This window comes from Vidua chalybeata, chromosome 18, assembly GCF_026979565.1.
Source record: "Vidua chalybeata isolate OUT-0048 chromosome 18, bVidCha1 merged haplotype, whole genome shotgun sequence".
NCBI classification, from domain to species: Eukaryota; Metazoa; Chordata; class Aves; order Passeriformes; family Viduidae; genus Vidua; species Vidua chalybeata.
This window is the reverse complement of record NC_071547.1, coordinates 3,001,727-3,027,144: the sequence shown is the minus strand read 5'-3', so window position 1 is coordinate 3,027,144 and position 25,418 is coordinate 3,001,727. Positions and strand designations below refer to the sequence as shown.

The window sequence follows — 25,418 nt, the reverse complement described above, 5'->3', positions numbered from 1 at the left end:
CCTCCTTCCCTCGCTGCCGCCGCTGGAGCGGAACCGAAAGCGAAGGCGGCGCCGGGCAGCGGCGCTCCGGCCCAGCGCGGCGGGGGCTGCGGGGGCTGCGGGGTCCCGGGGTCGCTCCCCGCCAGGTCGGTGCTGCGGGAACGGGCGGGGAGGCCGGGCGGGCCCGGGCGGGGGATGCGCCCGCGGTGGCGGAGACAAAGCCGCGCCCGGAGGGAGCGGGCGGGCGGGGGCGGCCGAGCCGGGGATGGAGCCGCGGCTGGGGCTGCCCTGCGGGGCATCGCCTCCGGACGGCATCGCCTCCGGACGGGGCTCTCTCTCTCTCGGGCGGCCTGCGCGGACACCCCCGCGGTGCGGGCTCGGTGCTGTCCTTTCCCCATCCCGCGCCGTGGCCGCCCGGGCCCCGCGGACATCCCGCTGCCGCCGGCCCCCACACGTGCCGCGGTGCCGGCGGGCGGCGGCACCCCGGGCGCCGCGATGGGACCGGGTGGCCACAGCGAGTGTCCCGCAGACCCCCGGGGCTCCTGTCCGGGGGTTGAGGGCCGGGATCAGGGGTCCCGGGAAAGATAGGCCATGGGGTTGGGGAAAGGAGGGGTTTTTAAGGTCAAGGGACGAGTGAGAGTGGGGAGGGAGCTGGTGGAGCGACTGTGTACAGGGGATGGGTCTCATTAGAAGCCACAGGTTGGGTTGCTGCGAGTGACAGAGCGTGGTTAGAGGTGGGATGCAGCCCTGCAGCCACGTGCACGGCACAGAGCATCAGGAGCATGAAGATAACAGTCGAGACCAAGAGCAAAGTGAGATGACCACGGGAAGCTGGTGTGATGGAGCTGTGGGCTGACTGCAATGCTGCAGGGGCAGAAACCAGCCCTGGGGACAGGACCAGGTTGTCCTCAGGACCAGGGAGACAGGAGAGAAGATGGAGAGGATGTGTGACAGCTGTGGGCACCAGAGCTGCCTTCATGGCCCACACCCACAGACAGAAACAGCCCCTCTCCTGGGAGAAGGAGCTCTGTCCTTGTCCTGGCTCTCCATGAGCACTTTCTCTTGGGAAAAAAAGCCAACAAACCCCCAAAGCCCATACCTGAGTGTGCTGAGGGGTGTCTTAGGGACCAGTGCTGTTCCAGGGAGGTAATTTGGAGGAGCCTTTGCTTTCAACGCTGCCCTAATGTCTTTTAAGTGGTGTTCACAAAGTGGAGAGCTGCTCTAGTTTCCTCTCTTGTGGGCATCGTGAGCTGGAGCTGATGTTTCCAGGAAAGCTGGGAGTCGCTTGGCAGTGCTGGACAAGGTGATGGAGGTGCCCTGAGCTTATCCTGGCCCATTCTCAACACCATCTCTGAAGCTTATGCTCTTTTGGAATGCTCATTATATATTGCTTCAGTAGTTATAGGCAGTATCCTCAAGATTATAAAAAAAAACCTTTCTAAAGACGTTTTTGTGACTCCTATTGAAACCTGCTGCTGGATGTTGTGACACTACAATGTTACCAGCCTGGCTTTGTATTTTTTTCCCCCAATTCTTTCCACTCTGTGTTGGCTGGGCCGGGCATTGCAGGAGGCTCTTCCATTTGCCCTGGGAGCGATAAAAAGCTTCTCTGCTTCAGCACAGGGACCTGTCCTAGATGGGGCATGGGTGCCTGTTTCCAGTATCTCATAAATTTGGGTGTCCTCTGACTTCTAGAGAAGCTGCTGAGAGATTTTTTTTTTCCCCATTAAAAGTCAGGTGGGGCATGCATATGGTCTTTGTATACTACAGTGACTAATATATTTCTGGCAAGGTCTGTGCTCACCCGTAGGAAGGGAAACTGTGATCGATGCCCCTGTTGCTGCAGATGACACCACTCTTGGCATGGGTACTTCCACCGCTGACCGTGACCGGGGAAAGCGAAATAGCCACTGGACAGTGCCCAGGGAGACCAATAACTGCCCCAGGCTGGCCCTGCTTGGCTTTTAACCAACCTCTAGAAGTAGCAGGGGAGGATCTGTGCAAGTAAAATCAGCCCTGGTTTCGGTGTCTTGAGTTCAGTTTTGTTATAAACAGCTCAAGTTGCGATTTGTGAGCTGAGCCCCATGGAAGGATGGATGGAGGGGTCACTGCCGAGCTGCCACCAAGTCTTACTCCCTTGGGAAGGTCTGCTCCTGACACTGTGTCTGGCCTTGCCACAGTGACACAGGTGTGGGGGAGGCGAGTGTGCGGCCCCTGCATCTGGGCAGAGAAACAGCTCCGGGGAGGGAAGGGCAGGCAGATGCTCTGATTGAAATCCCTGCAGCCAGTGCTGGCTGCAAGGTGTCACCTCTGCACTCGCCTGGAATCGGTCAGCGTGTTCCCTCCGGAGGTGGCCGCATCCAGCAGGGCCCAGGCAGGGCCCACGCGCTCTCGGCAGAGCTGGGGCGGCGCGAGGGGCTGTGAAAATCCCTCACCCTCTCCGGGGCTGATTCCACTCCCATTCGCTTCCGCTCAAGCCACGTGGACGCTGAGCGAGAGGGAGAGCTGCTGCCAGGGTTTCACAGACCTCTTTTCGCTTTAATATCCCTCTCCTTGCTGAATTAGATGTGAGACTGATTGCTTCGATAATCCTGCTGCAGCCGCTATGGGTTATATATGGATTGCAGCCAAAAGCTGTGCCGATAAATCATTCCTATACACCAGGCTGTTATATTTCCTGAGGATTTTGTGGGCATGTGCTGCTCCCTTTTACATAAGGATCTGCTGGAGTTCATACCAGAATGTGCTGCTTTTCCCCAGGCAAGGGCCAGGATGGGTTGGTGAAGCCAAAGCCCCCAGGCTGTATTTTCTCTCTTTGGGATTACTGCCCTCGTTTCAGCTATTTTACTTTTCTCTCTGGCTGGGAATACAGCTGTTCTCCACCTCCTCCTCCTTTTGTGCTTATTAAGGATAACAGGGCTGTGTTCAACAGTGTGACCCCACTTTTGGGTTTCTCTCAGGCAAGGTGCCATCTTGGCAATTTTTTAAAACTCTCATCCTCTGACCCTTTGCACACACGCAGAGGGAAAACTCCTCTGATTTCCCACTTCAGATGATGCTACGATGGGGCTTGGATGACTTTTAGTTTCTAGAGCCTGGGGAAGCCTGCTTGAATTAATCAGACTTGATATGTTTATCCTGGTCAAGCCAATTAACTCCCGCCAGCCGGGACACGCTCAGCTCTCAAGTGTGACTGAGGCTTCATAACTCAATTTTGCTCAAGCCTGGCAAAGTTCATCAGGAACCCTTGGAAATGGGGATGTAGGCAATGCTCTGGGGGCAGGATGGGGTGCCCAGCCGTGCTGTGGCACCGCTGGGGACTGGTGTTGTTCCTGGGGACAGTGATGTTCCTGGGGTGGTTTCATCCCAAGGCTGCCCCGATGAGCTGCCTTTTTTGGTGTGGCCGCAGAGCACGGTGAGGGTAGAGGGCACAGCATTCTGGATCGGCTCTGGCTTCAGGGCAGCTATTTATATGTGCCCACTGGAGGGGTGCCCAAAACAGGCCAGGCAAATGGCCTCGAGATGCATCCTTGTGAATTCAGGATGAATGGGGGGGCTGCCTGTTTGTTTTAATCCATTTGGGAGTGCATTAAAACATGCTGCTGTGGGCTGCCAGCAGTACTGCGGGGGGAATTTGACTTGGCTGGTGGCTCCTGGCTCTCTCATCCAGCAAAGCCCCGTCCAGGAGTGGATTCAGCCCCATGAAACTCGGCATTTCTGGAATAGTTTGTCCTCGTTGCTGTTCATTGGCTTATTTATAGCCTCCCCATCCCTGTGCTTCTCCATGCCTCGGAGCAGCGAGCGGTGCCGCGTTGGCTTCAGCTCCAGGCCGATCCCACTTGGGCACAAAAGCTCTGGTTTATAGATCAGTGTTGAAAACAGCAATTAGGCCATTGTGAAGCCTCGAGGACGGGGGGAGACGATTTGATTTCTGTACTTGACCCATAATTTCTGCTGGGCTGATTCAGAGTGGTTGTGCTGCGGGTGCAGCACGGAAACTTCAATGGAGATGAGTGGAGCTAATTTTAACCGGCCGCCTCGTTGAGGTGTGGGAACCAGGCAGAAAAACGCCTCAAACCCTGTTCCTGCTTCTGGGCTGGTTGTTTCAGGATATTTTTTTCACTTCCTTCTGTGGCAACTTGTTAACCTAGAAATTAAAAACAGCACCAGTGTTGGGGTAGGGAAGAGTGATGGTTACAGCCAGCCAACCACTGAACAGCCCCAGGTGCTGTGGAATGCCTGGCGTGTGTGAATTAACATAATTTTCTCCTCTTTTTTAATTATCACTTAATTATTTGATTTTTTTTTAAATTTTTTGTTGCTAACAGTTTTCTCATTTATCTCAAGGTTTGGGTACCTGAGTTTTGCACAAAAGGCCACAGGGTGAGGAAGAGAAATCACTGGCAATGATGGGGACGAAGCAGTGAGCCAGGGGGCTGGTCCTGCACCCCATGCTTGGTAAGTGGGTCCCTGTGTCCCTGAACTGGTTTGGGGGGACTTGGCAGAGATGTGCCCACTTTGAGCAGTAAAGTAGGGAACTCCGTGGTATTTATGCCGGTATAGCGCAATTCTTTATCCTGCCCCTTTAAAATAACCCCTTTGGAGTATTTCCATAGTGGAGATGATGGAGTTGTTATTCCCTGGAGGTGTTTGAATAAAAAGGGTGGAAGGAGCAGTGGTGGCAGCCCTGGGGTTGAGGCTGGCTCTGTCCTGGGGTCTGTCCCATGGCAGGGTGGTTGTGCATCCTGGTGACATCCTGCACTTCTTCCCTTGGCTTCACCATTCCCTGTGGAATGAATAAATCAATCTGTAGCACAATGACCAGCAGGAAATCCCGCTTTCCGGAGAGCCTGGCCGACCCACTCTGTGTTTGCAGGCACATCTCCCCACCACAGCATGGCCAGGATGAGGCCATCGGTCCCTCCACGCCGCCACGCGTCCCCGGCAGCCCGCCCGCCCCACGGCCCCTCTGCTGCGCCGGAGGCTGCGGCCGCCGAGCCCCCACGGCACTGCGGGACCCCCCGGCGCTGAGCCCCGGCCACACCAGCATGGCCTCGCTCATCGTGGTGACCGAGCACGACGCCGCGGGGAGCGCGAGCGAGGAGGAGATGGACGTGCCCGGCACTGAGGGCTTCGGGGATGGCCGGAAGCTGCACCTCTCCGGCCGCAAGCTGTCCCTGCAGGAGCGGCCGCAGCCTGCCCGCTCGCCCGGGCACGGCGACGGTGCCACCCAACGCTTCATCTACCCCTCCCTCCCCTACTCCCCAGTGACGTCCCCGCACTCCTCCCCGCGGCTGCCGCGGCGGCCGACGGTGGAGTCCAACCGTGTGTCCATCACAGGATTGCAGGTGAGGGGGATGGACGTTGCAGGTGAGGGGGATGAACATTGCTCCTGCAGTTCTCCTGCCCGCATCTGCCTGGATTTTTCCACCGTGGCATTTCTTCTCGCTTGTTTTTTTTGGGGATACACCCCCACGGCTTGTCTGCAGGTGTGTGGCAGGGGGCCCTGGGACATCCTGGGCCATGGGGAGAGCCCTCAGGGAGGTGAGACCCCCAACTCACTGGTTCTCTTGCCTTTTGCTGATGCCACCAGCTCTCATGGCTGTGTTTGATGGAAGCCAGGGTGTAGCGCAAGTTTCTTTCTTTACTCCTTAAAAATAAAAAAACAGAGAAGTTCACTGAGATCTAAAGGGAAAACAGGCCTGCCTGCCCCCAGCCTGACAGAAAACAGGCAGCAAGTGGCTGCTTTGCCCAGAAGAAATAAAATTACTCGGCACCAGGTCGCCAGCATTAAACCCCTCAGGGCTCTCCCTGTCTGCCACTCTCGTTCCACACGAGTGGACAGGACAGGATCTCGCCTGCCCAGCCGTTAACATTTGCAATTAGTCCTCTATAAACACACCAACGTGTGGCTTGGTGGGTGGTTTTGTGGCTCATGAATCAAAGCTGCCCAGCCCCACGCAGGTGCTTGGGTAGAGGAGAATGGGGTGTGAGTTTGCAGAGAAATTTTGCAGGAGATTTAAAAGGAGAAGAGCAAATGTGAGCAGTTTTGTGGCTCATGCCAAATCTCCCTGCTCTCTCCCCACAGGACTGTGTGCAGCTCAACCAGTACAAGCTGAAGGATGAGATCGGGAAGGTGAATATTGGGTTTGGGGTGGGATGAGGGGTTTTGGTTTGGGAGGGTGTCAGGCTTGCTTTCACTTTCCAGTCACGAGAATGCTCCAGAATGGGAGCAAGTCCAGCCACTCGCCACGGCAGCTCTTTGTTGCTCGCTGTTCTGTTCTGAGTGCTGCCAATTGAATTGTATATTTTAAAAGTTATTACTAATTTTCCCCCTTCCCCCTCCCTCCCACACAATGGGGCATTTGAAGCTTTTCTTTGCTGTCAGTGTGATGTCAGACTGCACACCCCCCTGCTCATCCCAGCATCGCCCACCAGCTCTGTGATCCCTGTGGGGTGGGTTTGCGGAGGAGCCCAGAGCCTGGTTTGGTGATGTGGGTTTTCTGGATGGTCCCTAACTTGTGCCCCATGGCTGTTCCCCTCTCCAGGGCTCCTATGGGGTGGTGAAGCTGGCCTACAACGAGGATGATAACACCTACTATGTGAGTAGCACACAGCCCTGGAGCCTGCAGTGGGGCAGGTGGGAGGGGGATGGATCCCCTCTGCTGACTCCCTGCCCCTTCCCATCAGCCGCATTTTATCCTTGACTTGCCCCAAATTCCACATTTGTTCCCCTCTTGTAGGCAATGAAGGTTCTCTCAAAAAAGAAGCTGATGAGACAGGCGGGCTTCCCCCGTAAGTGGCAGAAAGCCTTTAGGGTGGGGGATATTTTGGGGATCCTGGGGGATTGTTCCCACCTGGACATATCTTCGCCTTTCCCACAGGCCGCCCGCCGCCCCGTGGGGCCAAAGCTGCTCCCGAGGGCTGCCTGCAGCCCAGAGGGCCCATCGAACAGGTCTACCAGGAGATTGCCATCCTGAAGAAGCTGGACCACCCCAACGTGGTGAAGCTGGTGGAGGTAAGTGCTGGCCTCTTTCCAAAACTTATCCTTGAGCGTGACGGAGCCTGAATGCTGCATGGATGGGCTGGGTGAAGGGGAGTGACCCCAGAAGGGAGCAAGGGCAGGTCCTGCCTTTGGGAGAATTTTGTGTTTTCCTTAGTTTAGAAGGTTTTTTATTCTCACCTCCCAAAAGATATTTTCTTCCCTGCTCAGAAAGAGAAATGCAGAAAAATGTTTCTTCTGTGGAGGAAACAAGCGCTGAGACAGGTTTTGGGGAAGAACTGGTGTTTCTGTGAGTTCAACAGTGTAGCTGCCTTGCCCTCCACCCACTGCCTGTATGAAACAGTCAAAAAATTGGGAATTAAGGTTGTGCAGGCTGGAGTTTATTTGGCTCATGAGTCAGATGATGCTTCCTGTGTGTTTTAAATATTTGCTTCCTTGAAGTACAGCTACATCTCTGTCCTCTTTTTCCCTACTCTAGTGGGTAGAAGCTCAGAGATGAGCAGACCGTGCTGATGGTGCAGATGGTGCAGAACTGACATGGCTGCTAAATAAAATATCACAATGCTTAATTTGCAAGGCTTTCATGGTACTGTTTAATTGCCTTTTTGCTTCTTTCGGCAGGTCCTGGATGACCCCAGTGAGGATCATCTGTACATGGGTAACTGCCCATTGCCCTGGGGTTATCAGAGGGATGGGGAAAAAGATTCCCACTGTGTTTTGGAGCAGCTCTGTGTGCAGGGCCAGGTCTCTCCTCCACTGTGGGTATAGCCTGATGTGCTAGAGGAGCAAATGAGATGCAGTCTGGGTTGTGAACAGAGATAAGAGTGTTTATAGCACTTTATTGGCATTAATTTGACACCAGGGCATGCTTTGCCATGAGAGGCACCAGCACTGATGTTCTCAGCTTTGAAGCTGGAATGATAGAAAGCAGTTTTATTTCTCTGGCTTTGGGAAAAAGGCACGAGCTAATTATCCAAGGTACAAATGAGCCACATCCCAACCTGCCTGGCAGACTGCAGCTGTTGTTAATACACAACTTTTGAAGAAGGCTTTTTTTTCTATAATTTATGTTCAGCCTGTACTAGTGGAGGAGCATGTGATGCCTTCATGGCTAAGTGCTGAGGTCTGCCCAGGGTGTGGGCTCAGCCTTTTTGGTGGCAAACAAAACCAAGGGGTTTTGTGTGCCATGGAGGACACTTCACGTTGCTGAAGCTGCAACACTGAGAAGATAGTTGGCAGCATCCCCTTAACTGAAAACGGGAGCAACCCAAATGCCACGTGCCTTGCATAAGACAGCATCTCTTTTTTAAAAATAACATATTATTTTTAGAATTTTTGTCATTAAAATAATTGCTTTTGTGCTGAGGCTATGCTCGTAGGAGCCATACCCTGTAAGTGATCTGTAATCACCTTCTCTTTTGTGTTGCAGTGTTTGAGCTGGTGAAGCAGGGGTGAGTACTGAATTCCAGATTTAATCCTTCTAACACTTGAACATGAGATGGGTTTGTGGGTGGCAGAGCTTGGCCATCCAACGTGGGAATGGGTTGCAGAGGTGATGGGAAGTTTCATGGTTGGGGCTTGAGGTTTGTGTAGCATTTCCCTGGCCTGGTTACAGCTGAGTACACCCTGTGTACTGTGTGCCTGTGTTTGGGGTTGTGTGCTCTCAACAGCCAGTGACAAAGCCTTCGGTCCCTGTTTCAGCACATCCAGGTGGGGAATGAACTCTGTTCTCTGTTGCCTTCACAGCCCTGTGATGGAAATCCCAACCTTGAAACCTCTCAGTGAGGACCAGGCTCGGTTTTACTTCCAGGATCTGATCAAGGGCATTGAATACTGTAAGTGTCTCTGAAAAAGGATGGGCTTTCTTATTTTTGTTCTTTTTTCTTAACACCTGCAGCTGGCCTTTCTGCTGGTGTACGGTGCCATTTCTGGTGGCTCATGCTGCACAGGGGCTTTTAAAGCTGGGGCTGGTTGTAGTGTTAGCAGAAAGAGCCACACGGAGCCCTCGTGGCTCCTTTGCTGCAAACCAGTGCTGCTGCTGCACCACTCATTGTCCCTCTGGCTGCAGTGCACTATCAGAAGATAATCCATCGGGATATTAAACCTTCCAACCTCCTTGTGGGGGAAGATGGGCACGTCAAGATTGCTGACTTCGGAGTGAGCAACGAGTTCAAGGGAGCTGATGCCCTTTTAACCAACACAGTGGGCACTCCTGCCTTCATGGCCCCAGAGACTCTCTCAGAAACCAGGAAAATCTTCTCTGGAAAGGTATTTAATAGCAATTTGAATGGTCCTGGACTAACCTTGCACAAACAGAAATCTTGTTGTAGATTTAACTGTGCTTTCTTCACTCTGCAGGCTTTGGATGTCTGGGCCATGGGGATCACACTGTACTGCTTCGTGTTTGGGCAGGTAATGAGATGGATTTTTCAGTGCTGTTGGTGTTTGTTTGTATCTCCCATGTTCCAGGTAAGCAGTGGGACTGGCACCTTGTGTCCCTGTTGAGTTGAGTGGAGATGAGGATGTGTGGATGGAAATGGGAAACCTTTGCCTGTCCCTGGGATGGGTGCAGCCAAAAGGGCTGGGCTTCACTTCTTCCCCAGTGGAAAAAATTTTGGTTTTGGACAGATTTTTTAGGAAAGGAGTTCTTTTAGTAATTGGTAATTTTTGGTTAAATGTGTTTTTCATTGAGTTTAAAATTAGACATTAATATAATTGGAAATCTTCTGGAATTTCCCTGTAACTGGATCTTTGCTCTCCTTCATATCCTATGAGATCCTGATGCTCCTCTGCCTGCCTCACTGCTGCCTCTTAACAAAAATTGTTGCTTTCCTCATTGCTCTTTTTCTTTGTGGTAGTGCCCTTTTATGGATGAAAGGATCTTGAGTTTACACAATAAAATCAAGACCCAAACGTTGGAGTTCCCAGACCAGTAAGTACTCAAAAACAAAAACAACCCATCAATCCTTATTTTACAGCTCATTTGAGTTGTTTCTTAAGCACTGCCCTGGTAGGGCTGGCCCTGCTCTTCTGTTGTTTTGCAAAATTCAGGCTTTGAGTTGGTGTCTCCCTGCCCTGTAAATGTGGGATCACACTTCACATTGCCTCAAAAGGGAATATTTTGATTTTCCTGGGGGTTTGGAGAGGAGGGGGTGTACAAGAACCCAGAGCTGCCTCCCCCTCCCTGTTGGGTCTGGAGTCCAGCCCCTCTGCCCAGAAGGCTCATAGTAGCTGGCACTGAGGTGAAGAACAGAGGCAGCACCCATCTCTTTCCCCATCTCATCTCTCCCTTCTTCTTTCCACAGGCCAGAAGTTACAGACTTCTTGAAGGATTTGATTACACGGATGTTGGATAAAAACCCTGAATCTAGGATTTCAGTCCCAGAAATCAAGGTACTGACCCAGCTTCCTGGTGCTGGCTGTGGCTTCACTTCTGTTGGGTTCTCCTTGCTCATCTTTTTTTGGGAGTCAGTTTGATCGTGCCAGGCTAGGTCCTCCCCCTGTGCCCAGGGCCCCTGGGCAGGTAAGTCCCAGCTCCTTCCCCTGCTCTGGGACCTGCTCAGCTTTGGGACCTTTGGTGCCTATAGAAGTTGCAGGCAAAAGGAAATCCCCTGAGTACAGTATTTCCTCTGCTACCAGGAAAGTACTGTGCAACAGCCTTTCGCAGGAGATTTCTGGTCCTTCGCCCCTGCGGGAGCCTGGAAGGGGCGAGAAGCTGAGAGAATGGAGACCAAGGTAGGGGGAAAGGATTGCGGGGGAATTGCGGAACCTTTTGTGCTCCTCCTGCAGCCGACCAAGTCACCAGGTGTGTGGGCAAGGAGAAACAGGAGTTCTGCCTTCAGTCATGGATTAAACCAGGTCCAGGACGAGGGCTCGGTGGGTCTCCCCATCACTGCTGCTCATATGTGTGGACTGGAATAAATCTCTCCTGCCTCCTGGTGCTGTCTCATCCATAAGATGAGAGTGAAGATAGGTCTCCTTCCCTAAAGCTCAAAGATGCCCAGTGCTGTAGGTCACCAAGGTTATGGCTTGGTTGTGTAGCTGGGGCCAGCGCTGGCTCTGGATGAGCCACACCACAGCATTTTCTGCTCCGGCCTGTGCAGTGCCTGCTGGCACCCAGGTGAGCTGGCTCACCAGTGACGTGGCACAGCCCTGCCTTGCTCCCTGGCATTTCAGGAGCACGTAGGGGCCACAGCTTGGACAAGGAGATGCGTTTGCCAGGCTTGTGTTGTTTGAGTTATGAAAAAGAGGAAATCGCTCCTGACAGGCTGTGTTATTAATTGAAGTTGCACCCTTGGGTCACCAAGAACGGAGCGGAGCTGCTGCCCACAGAGGATGAGAACTGCACCCTCGTCGAGGTGACGGAGGAGGAAGTGGAGAATTCAGTCAAGCACATCCCCAGCCTGGCCACCGTGGTGAGTAGAAAGGAGTTGATGGCCTGTGGATGCACAGTGGGGTCCACGCTGCCTGCTGGGGTGGCCCAGAGCAGCTGGAGTTCACTGCTGAAGGGCAAAAGCATTGGGCAGGATTAGAGCAAAGACCTTCCCTCTCTCGGAAACAAGTGCTGCAAGACACTTGGGTGTCTCAGAGTCTCAGCAGCTCACTGGACATGGCCATACCCCACAGTGCAGGGGAATATTTTAGAGCAGTTTCAAAGGTAACTGTCATTGGGTTGATGGTCTTCACGCTTCGTCTGGCTGCCTAAATATCACTGTATTTGCTCAAGGCAAAAGAGCATCTGGTCCAGAACCTGCCTGTGGCCAGAAGCAGGTATTTTGGCCAGGCACAAGGAGCTCCTGCCCTGTTCTGCCTGTCCAGCCAGAGGGGCTTTGGGATGGAGATCTTATCTGGGCCACGACGTGCATCAGCCCCCACCTGGAGCTATTCTTGGTGACTTCATCTCATCTCTTTTCAAGCTCATATTTTTATTCTCTGCAACCCACTGTGGTGGTGAGAACCACATTGTAACCCTGTCCTGTGTAGAAAGTGAAATCCTTTGTGGTTTTGAACCTAATGATTTCTTTGGGTGCCACCAGCCCTTGTGTTAGGAGAAGCAGCGAGCAACCATTCACAGTTCCCTGGCCTGGTGTTATCTGCCTGTAGGCACCCAGGCTGTGATTTTTTTGAAGAACAGGTTTCCCTTTGAAGCCCCTTTTCCATCTCATAGCTTTGACCACATCTGGCCTAATTTCTGGAGCTCTCACCCTTTCAGATGCCCGGCAGACTGGCCACAAATGTGTGAACATGCAAATGCTCCTTGTGCTGCTCAGGCTGAAAAAGCAGATGTTGCTCTAAAGACATCGCCATTGATGAAGGGTTTACCCCCTTTTTCCTGTTCAGAGGGGACTTGATCAGTGCTCCCAGCCCTGTTGAAACCCAGGTGTGTTCAGTACAGCTCAAGGCAAATCAGATTTTACTGCACCTCTTTGACTGTTAGATAACACACTGCCTCCAGGCAAATGTGGTATTTTCACATTTGCATTTGATCTTCAAAATCAACCTCTGGTGCCTGATCTTTGTGCAGCCAAGTGCAGGCATTGACGCTCCAGTATGAGATTCACTCACGTGGCTTTGACTCTTAAAACACCCTCGCCTTCAGACACAGAACGTCTCTCTGTGTGCCCTGGTGAGCAGATAAATGAGGCACAGAGGGATGAGAAGCAACATCGAATGGAGTCAGGGGCTCTCAGGGATGCCCCTGCTGAGGCAGGGTCCAGTGCTGCTCGCCTTGATTTCTGCTCCCACCAGCAAAACAAGCTGGGGGATGCCAGGGAAGAATCCTGACACGTCTCTGTTCCCACCAGTCTCTGATTGGTATCTTTGTGTTTTGCAGCCAAAGCTGGACAAATGGCCAGCTTTCAGTTTGGTTTCAGATGAACATTAAGGTAAAATTGTGCCAGTTCCTTCCCCTCTCCCTTTCCAGTGAATTATTTTGCCAGGTAATCATGGAGGACTGGGAATTTGCAGGTACTGGATGCAGTAATCAGTAAAACCTACTTCTGGAGAGGAAAGAAACCTCCCAGACTTGGCTTTGCTTTCCTTTCCAGCCTCTTATACCTAGTGTGGCTCTCACCTGCAAGGGTTTCAGATGAGGATACAGCCCCTGTATTAAGCAGCTGGAGACTTGCAAAGATGCTTCCTTCTGATTTCTATTAATAGAGAACTTTGGCCTGTTTTCACTAGTTTTTTTAATTACTTGGACATGCAAGTTGGATGTTGCTGTTGCTCTTGAATGAAGGAAAAGCACCCCAATGAACTGCATTCTGGTTTTGCAGATCTTGGTTAAAACAATGATCCGGAAGCGATCCTTTGGGAACCCGTTTGAGGGGAGCAAGAGGGAGGAGCGGTCATTGTCTTCCTCTGGGAACCTGCTGCCGTAAGTGTCATCACCTCACCTCGGCCCCAAAAAGACATTTGCAGCTTTTTCTGATGCCCTGGAGGAGAAATTAAATAGTTGGGCTTTGAAACTTTCATGGGGGACATTACTGCAACATTCACACCCCACCTGTCTGATCTGTAACTGCTTTATGTGATTTTTGTGACATGGAATATCCTGCTGTTCTGATGAGATGAAAAACATCTTTTTATGGCACTCACAGCCTGTTACATGGGGAGAGATGACACATGCTCAGCGTCCAAAAGATCCCATGGCAGGGAAGGGGCAGAAACCGGTGTCTCATGGCCTCCTTTCCCTTTTTCTGAGTCACTCAGCAGCTGTTTTATTTCCTTTGAAAACAGGAAACAAGGCAGTGAAGATAACCTGAAATGCAATGACTTGCCCAACGTGGGAGAGGAGCAGCTTCTTTCTTGAACCTGGACTTTAAGGTTCTGTGGAGCAGCTCAATCCAGGGCACGTCACCAAGCGTGCACTGGGGATGAGGTGACCAGAGCCCGGAGCAAACACAGCATGACATGGCGCTATCTCAGTACAATGCTGGATGTAGAGCTCACATAGCAGCATGTTATCACACCTTATCAGGCATCTGATTATTTGCCATAAACATGGAGCATCTCTGAGCACTTGGACTGCTGACTTCTGGTGGGAGAGGCGCTGGCGGACAGCGGAGAGGTGAGCGGTGGTGATGAGCAGCAACAGGGCTTTGCAAAGCAAAACCCACAGCAGCCAAAGGAAAATGCATTTGGAACTGCTTTTAGCTGGTTTTAATGCCAAATAATTTGCAGGGACTGACGCCAGCGTTGCAGGGGCACGATGCCCATGGCGTGGCTGTGGGCACGTGCAGAAGGGTGAAGCTTTTGCCAAGTGGCATACACAGCAGTAAAACCAACCACACGTGTGCACTTTGAGCGTTCACGACCTACCAGGAATGTTGTTGCATCTATTTCTTGTCGTTCTGGTTTGTTTTTAATTGACACCTTTTTAACTGCATGGGAACAAAGCAAAAACCCACCTGTTCAGCTTTTCAAAGAATGCCTACCTTTGTGAGCCAAGTTGTGTGAAACAGCATCTTCAGGACGTTCAAAAAGTGAGGTTAATTACCTCCTCAGGTAATTAACACCCTTCCAGAGGCCTTGGTGTGACCAGGACTTGGTAAGTTAGGTATTCAGTGTATGAAAGGAAAAGGTATTTAAGGGCTTAAGTTCAGTTTGAACTATTTTTGCTGCAGACATATGAGTGAAAGGTGGTGTTTAGAATGTTTTAAACAACAGAAGAAGCACTAACAATTTGTTTCTAAATATTTTACTTGATCTAGGTAGATATACTATAAAATATAAAATTCAGGGTAAAATCCTTCACTTCCATGTACATTACATGGTTTACTACAAGTAAAAATAATACAACTTATGCTGGTTTTTAAGTATAGACTTAGGGCTTGCTTAGAATTTAAGATCTTAATGATTAGCTAGTAATTTTCAAAGAAACATTTGTTTTCCAAACTCTTAATCTGGATTCTGGGGCCAATGCTATGTATTTTTTGCAAGTTTGTTACCAGTAGTTTGTGAATGCCTGTGGATCAGAGGCTTGTTAGTAAATTAAGTGTATATCTAGTTAATGGATTGTTTCTTATGAAGAGCTCTTTCACCTTCAGTCAGATTACTCTGATTATTTGTGGTGCTTGTACAAAATAATAATCTGCCATGTGGTGGGAGAGACTTTGGTGTCCAGACTCACTTTCCCAAGTTCTCTGTGCTCGGACAAAGCTGGAGAACAAGGAGCCAGGGTTTGCCTGAGGAAAGGGGTCACGGTAAGTACAGTTGTTTTGTGGATGGAGCATGGGACTAGGGAGGAAAAGGTCTGATTTTTTTCCTTTCTCAGTCTGATGTGGTCGTGTGACCTTGAATGAGGCATTCAAGGTACCTGACAGAGAAGGAGGATTTGAGTCTCCCAAGCTTGTGAGGGACTGAAAAGGTGTAATTCTTTGCCCTCAGGAAGAAGGCACTAGGAGACTGCCAAGTGTCTTGATTAATGGTAAGGTCTCTGCCTGTTAACCCTGGCCATGAATGCCCTGCCTTTAAAAAGTGACCGTTCCCTTGTCTTCCTTTATTTTATCCTGGACAGCACAAGCAGCAGCGTGCCGAGGTCCTTGGCCCCACTGCAGTCAGACCTGGCCTGGTAATTCCTGGTTAAGACTGGTTTTTCTTAAAGCCAGGACAGCATTAGCAAGGGTGCAGATGCCTACCCAAACTGTCCCTTACATTTTTCAATCACTTGAAGCGATGTTCCCCCTAAATTGCAATTTATTCTGGAAGCATTGTGCTGCTGGCCTCTCTCCAAAGCCAGTGAGGACAGTTGGTGGTTTAGGAGCAATACTATGGAGTTTGGAGCCATAAGACATGCACTGTTTTCCTCCCATTTTAGTCCGAGGCTATGCCAAAGCCCTGCAGCTTCAGCTATGGGAAAACCAAACAGGTAATTTGGGGGCCAGCACTATTGCAGCTGCCTGCTCCCCCTACACAGGACTTTTCATTGTGGAAATGTGTGTGAATGGGCAGCCTGGTTCTCTAACCCTGCAAATGGACTTGATCTGCCAAAAAAAAATGTAAAAAGCTAGGGGATCCAATTCTTTGTAGGCGGTGCATAGTAGTGTGTGTGTGGTGTGTTTGCTAGAGGTGTGTTGTAGAGATCTCTGTGCTGCCCATCCCTGGTTGTGATTTGTCAGGTGAGACAGTTTACATTGACCCAACTGGTCTGCCAGGTGTAACACAGCTTCTCAACAGCTGTACCAGCTCCCCAGTGCCCAGCCAGTCTCTGGGCCTCAGATACTCCCACTGATCAGTGTCTGACTGCCTGCACGGGCTTGGTTCTAAAGGATGCTAAACTCAGCACTTCCCCAAGGTGCTCTCCAAACCGAGTGTCCCCCAGTGCAGGCTCTGGTGGGGCTGCAGCCGAATGCACATTTTGGAAAGAAACGCAATGTGGATTTTTCTGGTTGGTCAGCTCTGTTGAAAGCATAAAGCGTGGCCGTGCGAGGGAGATCTCTCTAAATGCATGACCTGTTAGAGAAGCTGTACTGTGTATATAAACCTGCTCAGTTCCCCAGCTGCTGTTCCTTAGTAGTACTGCTGGCTTTCTCCTTATAGTGAAGTGAACATTTTGCTTGTGCCTTGGAACTGGGCGATAGCTTGATTTCCCCAACTCCCTTTCCTTCCAAGCAAGCCCGGTGCTGACTGTGGGCTTATTGCTGGGTACTAAGCCTTTTTGGCTCTGAAAGCACACAGAAAAGTGCTAAAAGGGGAAACCAGGCCTCTTATCTGAGTAGTTTTCAATGGTGGTCCCCTCTTACCTATCAGGCAATTGATCTGTTTCTTTTCTAAGGTCTGGAATTATTCCTGATTTTTATACTGTTTGTTTAATGACCAAGGCTTGTGTTTCACTCCTACCCCTTTATTATGCATTTAACTTTATCAGGTGTATCAAGTTTAAATACTGTGTATTTATCACTTTTAAATTATATTACCTAAGAAGAAAGAATAAACCAACAACTAAGTGTTTTTCCACACAGGTGTTCAAGCTTCACTGTACAAGTTGAAATAAATGACATGCAACCAAACCCAGAGTTAGTTGATCAAGTGGAACCATTATTTTGTTTGAGTGGTCTTTATCAAGCTGTGAGAGTTTGGTTGTTGGAAGAGGAACCTAAAAGCAGTCTCCTGTGTTAGTGAAGTCTGGTGCTCTACCATTACTGGGGACCTTGGGCTAGGATGGGACCACAGCAGCTCAAGCAATCCAAACTGAGCTTTCACATGCACAGACTGGAGTGCCCTTGGAAGGGCACCCTTTCAGCTGGGACACAACTTAGTGCTCGACAGCAGCAGGCACATAAAGAATAAAACAAAATGATAATGCTGTGTTTTACCCACTGTGCTGCTGGAGAAAGGCAGCCAGAATGCTGGAGGAATAGATCCTGGGGCTCAGTAACACCAGAAAAGGTTCAGAGAAGGGAAGACCTGGACTTTGTGAGTCAGTATGATCACTAGAGGTGCTAAAGGCCATGTGAATATAAAAGCCAACAAATCCACTTCAATCAGATTGTGTAAACTGCATTAAATGCACCAGCCAAGACGCAGGGTTGGTGTGGTGGAGAAAAGCACAAGAGGTGTGCCAGGGAATAATAGATCTGTTCTTCCAAGCAGTTGGTACCAGCACTCAGATAAAGACCTTAAGATCTTGGCCTGTGGCTTACAAGTCTTTTCCCTTGGAGAGGGTTTAAAGCAACAGACATGGACAAGGTGTCAGGAGAATCAAGGCAGAGCAGCTGTAGTAGCAGCAGCACTTCTGCTGAGAGAATGAAGAAGCAAAACCCACAGAGCCCTGGCTTTGATAGCCCTCCACTAACACTTTGTATGTGGGAGAAATGAACAATCAAAACCCAGCTTGCAGAACTTAAGAGGGCTGAGGAAAGGTAGTATTTTATTAAAGTAAATTTTAAAGTAATAACATAAAAATTAGACAAAACAGAAAAAAAAAGCTCTGTAACCAGTAAGCCATTTATCATAGCACAAGAGCCAGACTCTGCTTTATCTTGACCTGTGGCCATTGGAGCTTGGAGACCCCAATTCTATAGTAAGTACAGGCTCAGCTAATCTTCACAATCCTTCAGGGAAAGAGAAATGACAACAGCAAGGAGCTGCTGTCCCAAGGTCAGGCACCTCCTGGCAGTGGCCATGTTCACTCTAAGGAAGAATCTGTGCCTATTTTCCTGTGCCCTCTGCTATCAGTGAGCTCAGGGACAGAAGGACTGGCAAAATGATGATGCCAGAGCTGTCTCTGTCTCAGGCTCACCCAGTGTAGAGGTCTGGTATAAAGTACAATTTTCCCTGTGTTTAGTGCAAATAACCTGGAAAGAGCAGACAAGGAGCAGACCCAGTTCTTCTCCCTGGGACTGGCTCCCAAGTAGTAAAGAGTAGTAAAGATTGTCCCTTTCTCAGTGTGGTTCCCACTTCCTTCCAGCAAAGAGGCCTCATGGCAGGGTCAAGAAATGTTCCCAGCAGTGATTTAGAGCAGCAGTTGGTTCTGGAGCACCAGGAGCTCAGGAGTCTGTTCCATACGTCTCACCAACTCCCTGCAAGGATCAGACATTACAGTTCTCTGCCAGAAACTCTTCTTTCTTCCCCTTCCAAACACATAAAATCCTTTGCCCAGGCAAGCTACTTCCTGTTACTTTTCCAGTGGCATGAGGTGTTCTGAATGAGAAATCTGCCCTCTGCAGCCACACTTCCCACCAAGCCGAGGGCTGAAGGGCTGAGCTCTGTCCTCAGCACTAGTTAAGCAACCAAATAAATCCTACTGACTAAACAGATCATTTGATTCCTGGAGGGAGCTGTAACTGTGGCTGTCAGCACATTGGTCTCAGAAAATACCAACCCATTGAATGGGTTTTCTCACAACTGCAGGAATCCCAAAAGCCAAGAAGGAAGGATTTGATGGGAACAGGGCTGTTCCCTACAGCTCTTAGGAGGTAAATGCCAATGACTGCAACCCAAAAAGGAGGTGCAGTAGGAGCATGACAAATTCTTGAACATATATTTTCCTCTCCAAGAGTGGTTACCCAGGAAACACAATATTTGTTTCTAGTGCTCTTCCCTGCAACAGCTTTGATGTAGAAATTAGCTTCTCTGATGAAGATAAAGTTTCCTTAGAACTGTGGTTCAAAATCCCCATTTGATGTGAACTTTCTACATCCTGTTTCAGAATGTCTATGGAGTCAGAGGAGGAAGCAATTTTGCCTTTACCTTGCCTTCATTGATGCTTACCAGTTCATAATCCTCCACATATTTGTATTTCTTCTCCCGATAGTAGTACCTCTTCTTCATGCAATATAGAACAACAATGTCACACAGCACTGTTGCCTAGTGGAGATTGAAAGAGTTTAAGATAGGGATCCTGAGAACTGAGGCACTAATCCAGAATCAAGTCCAAGTGCAGACAGTCACTTACCACACCGAACAGTGCTAAGCCAGAGCCGATGTTAATCATGGTAGGAATTACATCAAATTTTCCTGCCTAGAAGACAGTTACAAGCCTGAGCATGCTTTTCAGCATCTCTGAAAGGCCTCACTACAAGACCTTCAGGAACTGTCACCCTACCTTTCCAAACACTATGATATCAAAGCGGATGCCATAAGCTTTGACAAGTGTCCGTGATTCAGTGCCATCACTATTCCTGTAGTACTTTGCAAACCTGCAGAAAAGATAGGTCAGAGCTTAACTGGAAATTTTGAGGTTGCTTATGTGATCATGCAACATCCAGGTGTGTTCCCCATCCCAAGTGGATGGGCTGAACATTGGTACTTCCAGACACAAGCCCTGAGTGATGGAAATTTCATGCTGGCAAACTCACATAGGAGAAAAGCCCAAAGCAGGTGAATTCAAGACAACAGTGAGCACCATAAAATGAGGAAATTTGCAAGGCATATGAAGGGGAGAAAGCAGCTTTAGCAGAGGAGCAGAAGGACTAACAGGAAGAAAGTCAGCTACACGAGAGAGGCAGGCAAGGGCTGCAGGGGACCAGGCAGCCGCGAGAGGGCAGGGCCGGGAGCACAAAGGCTGTTCTGTGTCCCACACTGGGTGACAGCAGGCAAAAGACAGGGAAAAGGGATGAGAACAAATAAGTGAGATCAGACTTACTCTGCCACGTGGTTGACTAAGCCAGGAGGAAGCAGAGAAGAGGGTGGAAGAGAAAAGGAAGGATTGATAAGGGGCCGTACCAGAGTCTAAAATTAGCAAGAACATTTCAGATTCAGCTGTGATATCCTCCAGACGGTCCAGACACCCTGATACCTGCTGGCCTGGCACCTCCCAAACACACATTTGTGCTCTGCACAGCTCCTCAGCAAATTCACCCAAGTTCCACCCAAAGATCCTCTGTCCTAAGTGAGATTTTGTGATTCTAGAAATAACAGCCCTGAGCTGTGTTTTCTCACAAGCAGGAATCCTGCAAGGATCTTGGCAAGGTGGCCAATCTGTATTTAATATTACAGTCTGAGTCTGGATACGACCAGCTGCCAGCTCTGTGCTGGTGTTTTACTGGAAGTGCTGGACCTAGCTGTACTGGCCAGAATGTGTATGTGGTGGTGCATACCAGGATACTCCTGGTGCAGATATGGTCTTCAACTGACAGAGACACTTTTACAGGTTAGTTTTTCTCCCAAGGAGAGTGAAGGATATGCTTCAGTCTCCCAACCCCACCTCAGTCCCCTCAAATTCTGGCCTATCAGCACACCCTGAGACAGTCAGTTGTCCCATTGCCACCTCATTCATCAAACAGCCACCAAAAAGCTGACAGAAACATGACTCAGGCACTCTAATGCAATCAGTGGAGCTTCACTGACCTCCCCCCTCTGCTGTGGTTTGCACACGGTGAGGATCTCACCTTCTCTGTCTTACAGCATCAAAAAAGCTCTCAAGGTTTTCTTCTGTTGTTCTCCAAGCACCATCAAAAGCCCCAGACTACCACAACTGCCAGTGGCAGATGGAGCTGTGACACCAGGTGCCCTCCACAGCCACATTACCTGAAGTTGTAGCCGGGTGAGACGGTGTGGGCAGAGTCCTTGTTGTCAAGGCGCCGGAAGGAATATTTTGGCACACAGTGGGAAGCAGCTCTGTCCAGGTTGCAGTCCCAGTTGATCTGCAGTGCCATGACTCCACCCTGCCAAGTGGAGGAGAGGAGGTGATGAGCAGTCCAAAGTACACGGCCAGCCCAGCACTAGGCTCTCTGCTGACCAGGACCTGACCTACTGGCTCTAATCCCAGGCTCAGTCCAACACTCTTTTCTGCTGCTACAGAACCTTGCACATAACCCCACCCAAACAAAGCAAGGCCAATTATTGGTTAAGTAGAATTCACTCCAGTCCCTCTGGCCAGAACACTCTCCATCCTGCAGCTGATCTGTGTTCTGTGGTTTATGCCTTGAGGCAGAGGAGACAACCCCCTACCACTCTTCTTCTAAAAACAGCTGAAGCCCAAGAGAAGGGGCAGCCAAATACCTCCACAGCCATTTCCTGGAAGTCCTGCCCTGCAGCTTCAACAATTTTCCCTAAACGGAAGATAGGGCAGAAGGGATCGGTCTGGGCATCATAGATGCAGTTCTTGAGGTAGGTGGAGTTGATAGTGGGGAGGATGTTTCGCCTACAGGAGAACAGAAAGAGAAGAGTTGTTCATCCCATTTACTGCCCAGGAGACCAGACAGTGTGATGACTCTCTTGCTATTTACTTGCTGAAGTTGAACTTGCGGTACCAAATGTTGTTCTTCACCAGAAGGGTGAAGTTCTCAGCTTCTCGCAGGAATGCTGGCCTACAAAACAAAAGGGAAACAAAAACAGGACTCTGCAGAGTTCTTGGTGCTCATCTCTTCAGCTTTTCCCACAAGCATGTCAGTGGGAGAAGAATCAGCTGTGTACCACGAGCCTGCTCTCAGGAGGGGCACTGTGGAGTAGGAAGACAGAGCACTCACTTGGGTATGTGATAGTCATCCTCCACGGGGCACCACGCAAAGACTTCACAGGTCTTAATGCTGTTGTTGTATGGAACACACTCCCCAGTCTGGATGCCTGGAAAGACACGTGCATGGAGGTACTACTGAGCAAAACCAGGCAGTATTTGACCTGTGACATTCCATATGATGAAAGTGATTTTCCTAGAGGTGAAGTGCCACTACCAAAACCCACACTATCTTCCGCTGCAAGTGTAATTTCAGAGAAAGAAGCATCGGGTGCTTTTCCTGAGTCAAATCTTCATCCACGTGAAATACTGCTTCAGGGACTGAAGGCCATGAAAAAGCTTCACACTGTTTGCTAACTCACCAAAGCCCACATCTACCCAGCATCCACCCAACACAGTCTAAGTTCATGTGGTCTAAGTCCACCAGAAGAAAAATCTGAGCTTCTGCTTCAATTCTCTTACATGTGAGAGAATGAGAACAAGGAGACTGAAGTGAAATGGTGCTTCCTTCACAGCAGGGAAGGCACAGCACAGAGGCACCACAACCCAGACTGAAAGGAGCTTTTGCAGCAGGTTTCTTACCACTGCTGTGGGTGCTGACATATCCTGGAATACAGTTATTCTTCACCTCACACTTTGTTTGATCGTCTGGGAGCTGGAGAGGAACAGTAGTTACATAAAACTCTGAGAACCCTCTCCCCCGCACTCCCACCCACACAAGGCAGGATTAAAGCAGATTCTGCACCTACCTCTGGGCAGCGGCCTTGGCTCTGGTTCAGTGTCAGTATCACATTGGTCATGACAAACACAGTGTTCTCACCCTGAGCATGCAAAACAAGAAGGAAACTTAAGAGTGACAGTCTGCAAAGAGCATCCAAGGCACTGCACCAAACATCTTTGTTGACAGAGCCTAGGTGGCCCAGCAGAGGGGACTTGCCCTGGACACTGCTGATGCAGTGCTAAAGGAGCAGATTCCTACATGTATCTCCTGGTGCTGCTGTGTTTAGCCAGAGGAAGGACTGTGGGACTGGCAGCTCCTTCTGTGCTCCCACTCGGCCCGAAGTTCCTCATTCATATTGAGCTCACACAGCTCCTCAGGGGAGTTGTAAGGCAGGTGCAGAAATAGAGCTCCAGCTGCAAGTCCGAGTGCAACTCCCACTCTTTCTTTTCGCAATATATCAGTTAGGAATTTGCCTGCTCCTGTTTCTTCAGGGAGCACTATTTTCATTACTTTACTTTCACTACTTTCAGATCTGTATGACTCCAGATGTGTCATCTGCTTCCGCTCCACTGATACACAAATATGACCACTCAGCCAAAATCTGGCTAAATCTGTCTTTTTTTCTGCACCATATGTCATGCAGACAGGGGGACCCATGACCAGCAGCTTGGCTGTGCCTGCCCAGCCTGAAGGCCACCACATATGGCCCACACAGCACAGATTCCCACAGATACAGTCAATCAGTAACTACAGCAATGCTTCCCGTTCAGTTCTGCATCAGGTGACTTGCAGGCTGTTCCTGTGGCTTCTGCCAACAACTTAACTTGGGGTTGTTTGCTTTAGAAAGCAGTAAGAAAGATGACAGGTCGTTATTGTTGCAGCTTCTTCCTAACGCCTGCAAAATCCTCCTCTGTTGCAAGTCTTTGTGGGCACCATGGACAGTGGGATCAGTGCACCCTCAGAGAAGTAAAGGCTCAAGAAGAACTTAGAGCCCATTTGAGTACCCAAAGGAGGATTACAAAAAGGAGGGAGCGGGACTTTTTACACAGGCAGATAGTGATAGGGTAAAGAGGAATAGTTTTAAACCAAAAGAGAAGAGATTTGGATTAGATATTAGGAATTCTTCACTCTGAGGGTAGAGAGGCCTTGGCACAGGTTGCTTAGAGAAGCTGTGGCTGCCCCAGCCCTAAAGTGTTCAAGGTCAGGTTGGGCAGGGCTTGGAGTAACATGGGAGAGTGGCCCTGCCCACAGCAGAAGGATGGCACAAGATTATCTTGATTGCTTCCAAACCCAAACCATTCTACTATTCTACACAAGCACACGCACAGACATACTTGGAACAAGCTTCCCCAGGGCAGGTGCTCAGCATTATCTGCAACAAAGCAAAGCTGCTTCATTCTCATATCATGGCCACACTGGAGCCAAAGCTGCTCCAGCTCTCAGTGGACTTTAGCAAAGCAGTAGCTGCTTGTTAGAAAACCCTTTTTCTGCGTGTGAAAGTGATTGATACCTGAGGAGGGATGACATAGTCAGCTACATCCCAGACCCTGGCTCCCAAAGTGGATGTGTTTGTCAGTGTTACTCCCTTCACCTTCGTGGTTACAGAACTGACCACAGAGTCTGTTTCCTGGTAGCCCTTTTCCCACAGAAAAACCCACCTGAAAGAGAAGGATTGCAAGAAACAATAGATAAACACCATAAACAAGTTTCAGGTCGGAATTTCTCCTTTTTCCATGTTACCTGAAAGGGCCATTCCAGACAGTTTCACAGCTTTTCCTTACAAAAGGGTCACAAGATTGACAATCTCCTGTCTGATTTTTGGGGTGATATTTTTTACTTTCAGACTGATTTGCAGGCTCTAATTTGCTTTTATGCCCAGCTCTGCTGGGGGAACGACAATCACCTCCTGAGAGGTCCCACTCTGAGGGGCCCTTGGGCCATGTACTTAAAAACTGGACCTGGCCCTTGTGGGGTCCTTTCCAACTCAGAATATTCTGTGATTCTGTCCACAATCCCAGTTAAGCAGTGCCACCCCGTGCGTGTCGCCGTTCGGTGAGCTCCGGGCTCCCCTCAGCCCGCGCCGCCCTCACAGAATCGGCCCCGCGGCCCCTGAGGGAGGGGCGGCTCCCGCCCTCAGCCCGGGGCTCCCAGCGCGGAGCCGCCCGCTCCCCCTCAGGGCGGCCGGCCCTGCGCCCCCGCCGCCCGCTCACCCGATCACATAGGCGAGGATGCCGAGCTGCACGGCGCGGTTGATGAGCCCCACTTTGCGGCTCCGGATCAGCACGATGCGCGGGGTGTCGTACTCGAAGAGGAAGCTGTGGAAAGCCCCGCACAGCGCCATGGCGGCGGCCGGGACGGGATCGAAGCCGGGACGGAGCCGTCCCGGGCCGGGCCGCGGCTGCCGCAGCCCCACAGCGCCCCGAGCCGCCCGCCGGGTGCTCCCGCAGCCCCGGGGCCCGGAACAAATTGCCCGAGGCCAGCGGAGGCAGCGGCACCGGCAAGCCACGGACTTTTCACGGCTGTTTTCACAGAATCACAGAACCCATTAGGTTGGAAAACACCTCTGAGATCATCGAGGCCAAGCTGTGACTGAACACCACGTTGTCAAATAGACCACGCCAGTCTTTACTTAAAGGCTTCCAGGCTCGGTGATTCCAACACCTCCCTGGACAGGCCGTTGCAACATTTAATCACTCTTTCTGGGAATAAATTCTTCCTAATTCTTCCTAATGTCCACCTAAACCTACCCTGGCACAGCTTAAATCAGTGCAAGGACCAAGCAACTGCCTGCAAAAGAGAGCAGAGCATATTGAAGA

At 50.3% G+C, this 25,418-nt stretch overlaps 2 protein-coding genes across 8 annotated transcripts; one reads left to right on the top strand and one right to left on the bottom strand.

Moving 5' to 3' along the window:
* The first annotated feature begins 18 nt into the window (after positions 1-18).
* On the top strand, positions 19-16,998 carry CAMKK2 (calcium/calmodulin dependent protein kinase kinase 2). 2 transcript variants are annotated; one of them, XM_053959819.1, is made up of 18 exons: positions 19-125; positions 4,327-4,437; positions 4,856-5,327; positions 6,068-6,115; positions 6,528-6,581; positions 6,723-6,774; positions 6,864-6,997; positions 7,604-7,640; positions 8,412-8,433; positions 8,729-8,817; positions 9,051-9,250; positions 9,341-9,394; positions 9,841-9,914; positions 10,288-10,375; positions 10,622-10,717; positions 11,269-11,397; positions 13,258-13,358; positions 13,721-16,998. In XM_053959819.1, exons 3-18 carry the CDS (start codon positions 5,028-5,030, stop codon positions 13,791-13,793), a joined length of 1,551 nt encoding a protein of 516 aa, XP_053815794.1. In that variant the 5' UTR covers positions 19-125; positions 4,327-4,437; positions 4,856-5,027; the 3' UTR covers positions 13,794-16,998. The 2 variants fall into 2 exon arrangements, with proteins under 2 accessions (XP_053815794.1, XP_053815795.1); XM_053959820.1 differs by lacking the exon at positions 10,622-10,717.
* Positions 4,507-25,041, bottom strand: P2RX4 (purinergic receptor P2X 4). 6 transcript variants are annotated; one of them, XM_053959823.1, is made up of 12 exons: positions 24,813-25,034; positions 24,113-24,260; positions 22,631-22,702; positions 22,464-22,536; positions 21,895-21,991; positions 21,655-21,735; positions 21,428-21,569; positions 20,954-21,090; positions 19,530-19,623; positions 19,380-19,445; positions 19,196-19,291; positions 17,826-18,504 (listed from the first exon to the last, which is right to left on the bottom strand). In XM_053959823.1, exons 1-12 carry the CDS (start codon positions 24,941-24,943, stop codon positions 18,472-18,474), a joined length of 1,170 nt encoding a protein of 389 aa, XP_053815798.1. In that variant the 5' UTR covers positions 24,944-25,034; the 3' UTR covers positions 17,826-18,471. The 6 variants fall into 6 exon arrangements, with proteins under 6 accessions (XP_053815799.1, XP_053815800.1, XP_053815798.1 ...); XM_053959821.1 differs by lacking the exon at positions 17,826-18,504 and having other exon boundaries at positions 19,139-19,291; positions 24,813-25,035; XM_053959824.1 differs by lacking the exons at positions 17,826-18,504; positions 19,196-19,291; positions 19,380-19,445; positions 19,530-19,623 and adding exons at positions 4,507-4,765; positions 5,542-5,629 and having other exon boundaries at positions 24,813-25,040.
* Positions 25,042-25,418: the final 377 nt, after the last annotated feature.

What these genes read in the sequence shown, in the direction of transcription:
- CAMKK2 (XM_053959819.1), top strand. Translation starts at nt 5,028, where the DNA reads ATGGCCTCGCTCATCGTGGTGACCGAGCACGACGCCGCGGGGAGCGCG. An exon ending in TTTGAGCTGGTGAAGCAGGG is followed by an intron (nt 8,434 to 8,728) that starts GTGAGTACTGAA and finishes TTGCCTTCACAG; the next exon opens with CCCTGTGATGGAAATCCCAA. An exon ending in CTGAGAGAATGGAGACCAAG is followed by an intron (nt 10,718 to 11,268) that starts GTAGGGGGAAAG and finishes TATTAATTGAAG; the next exon opens with TTGCACCCTTGGGTCACCAA.
- P2RX4 (XM_053959821.1), bottom strand. Translation starts at nt 24,943, where the DNA reads ATGGCGCTGTGCGGGGCTTTCCACAGCTTCCTCTTCGAGTACGACACC. An exon ending in TCCAGGAAATGGCTGTGGAG is followed by an intron (nt 21,091 to 21,427) that starts GTATTTGGCTGC and finishes TCCACTTGGCAG; the next exon opens with GGTGGAGTCATGGCACTGCA. An exon ending in TCACCCGGCTACAACTTCAG is followed by an intron (nt 19,624 to 20,953) that starts GTAATGTGGCTG and finishes TCTTTTCTGCAG; the next exon opens with GTTTGCAAAGTACTACAGGA.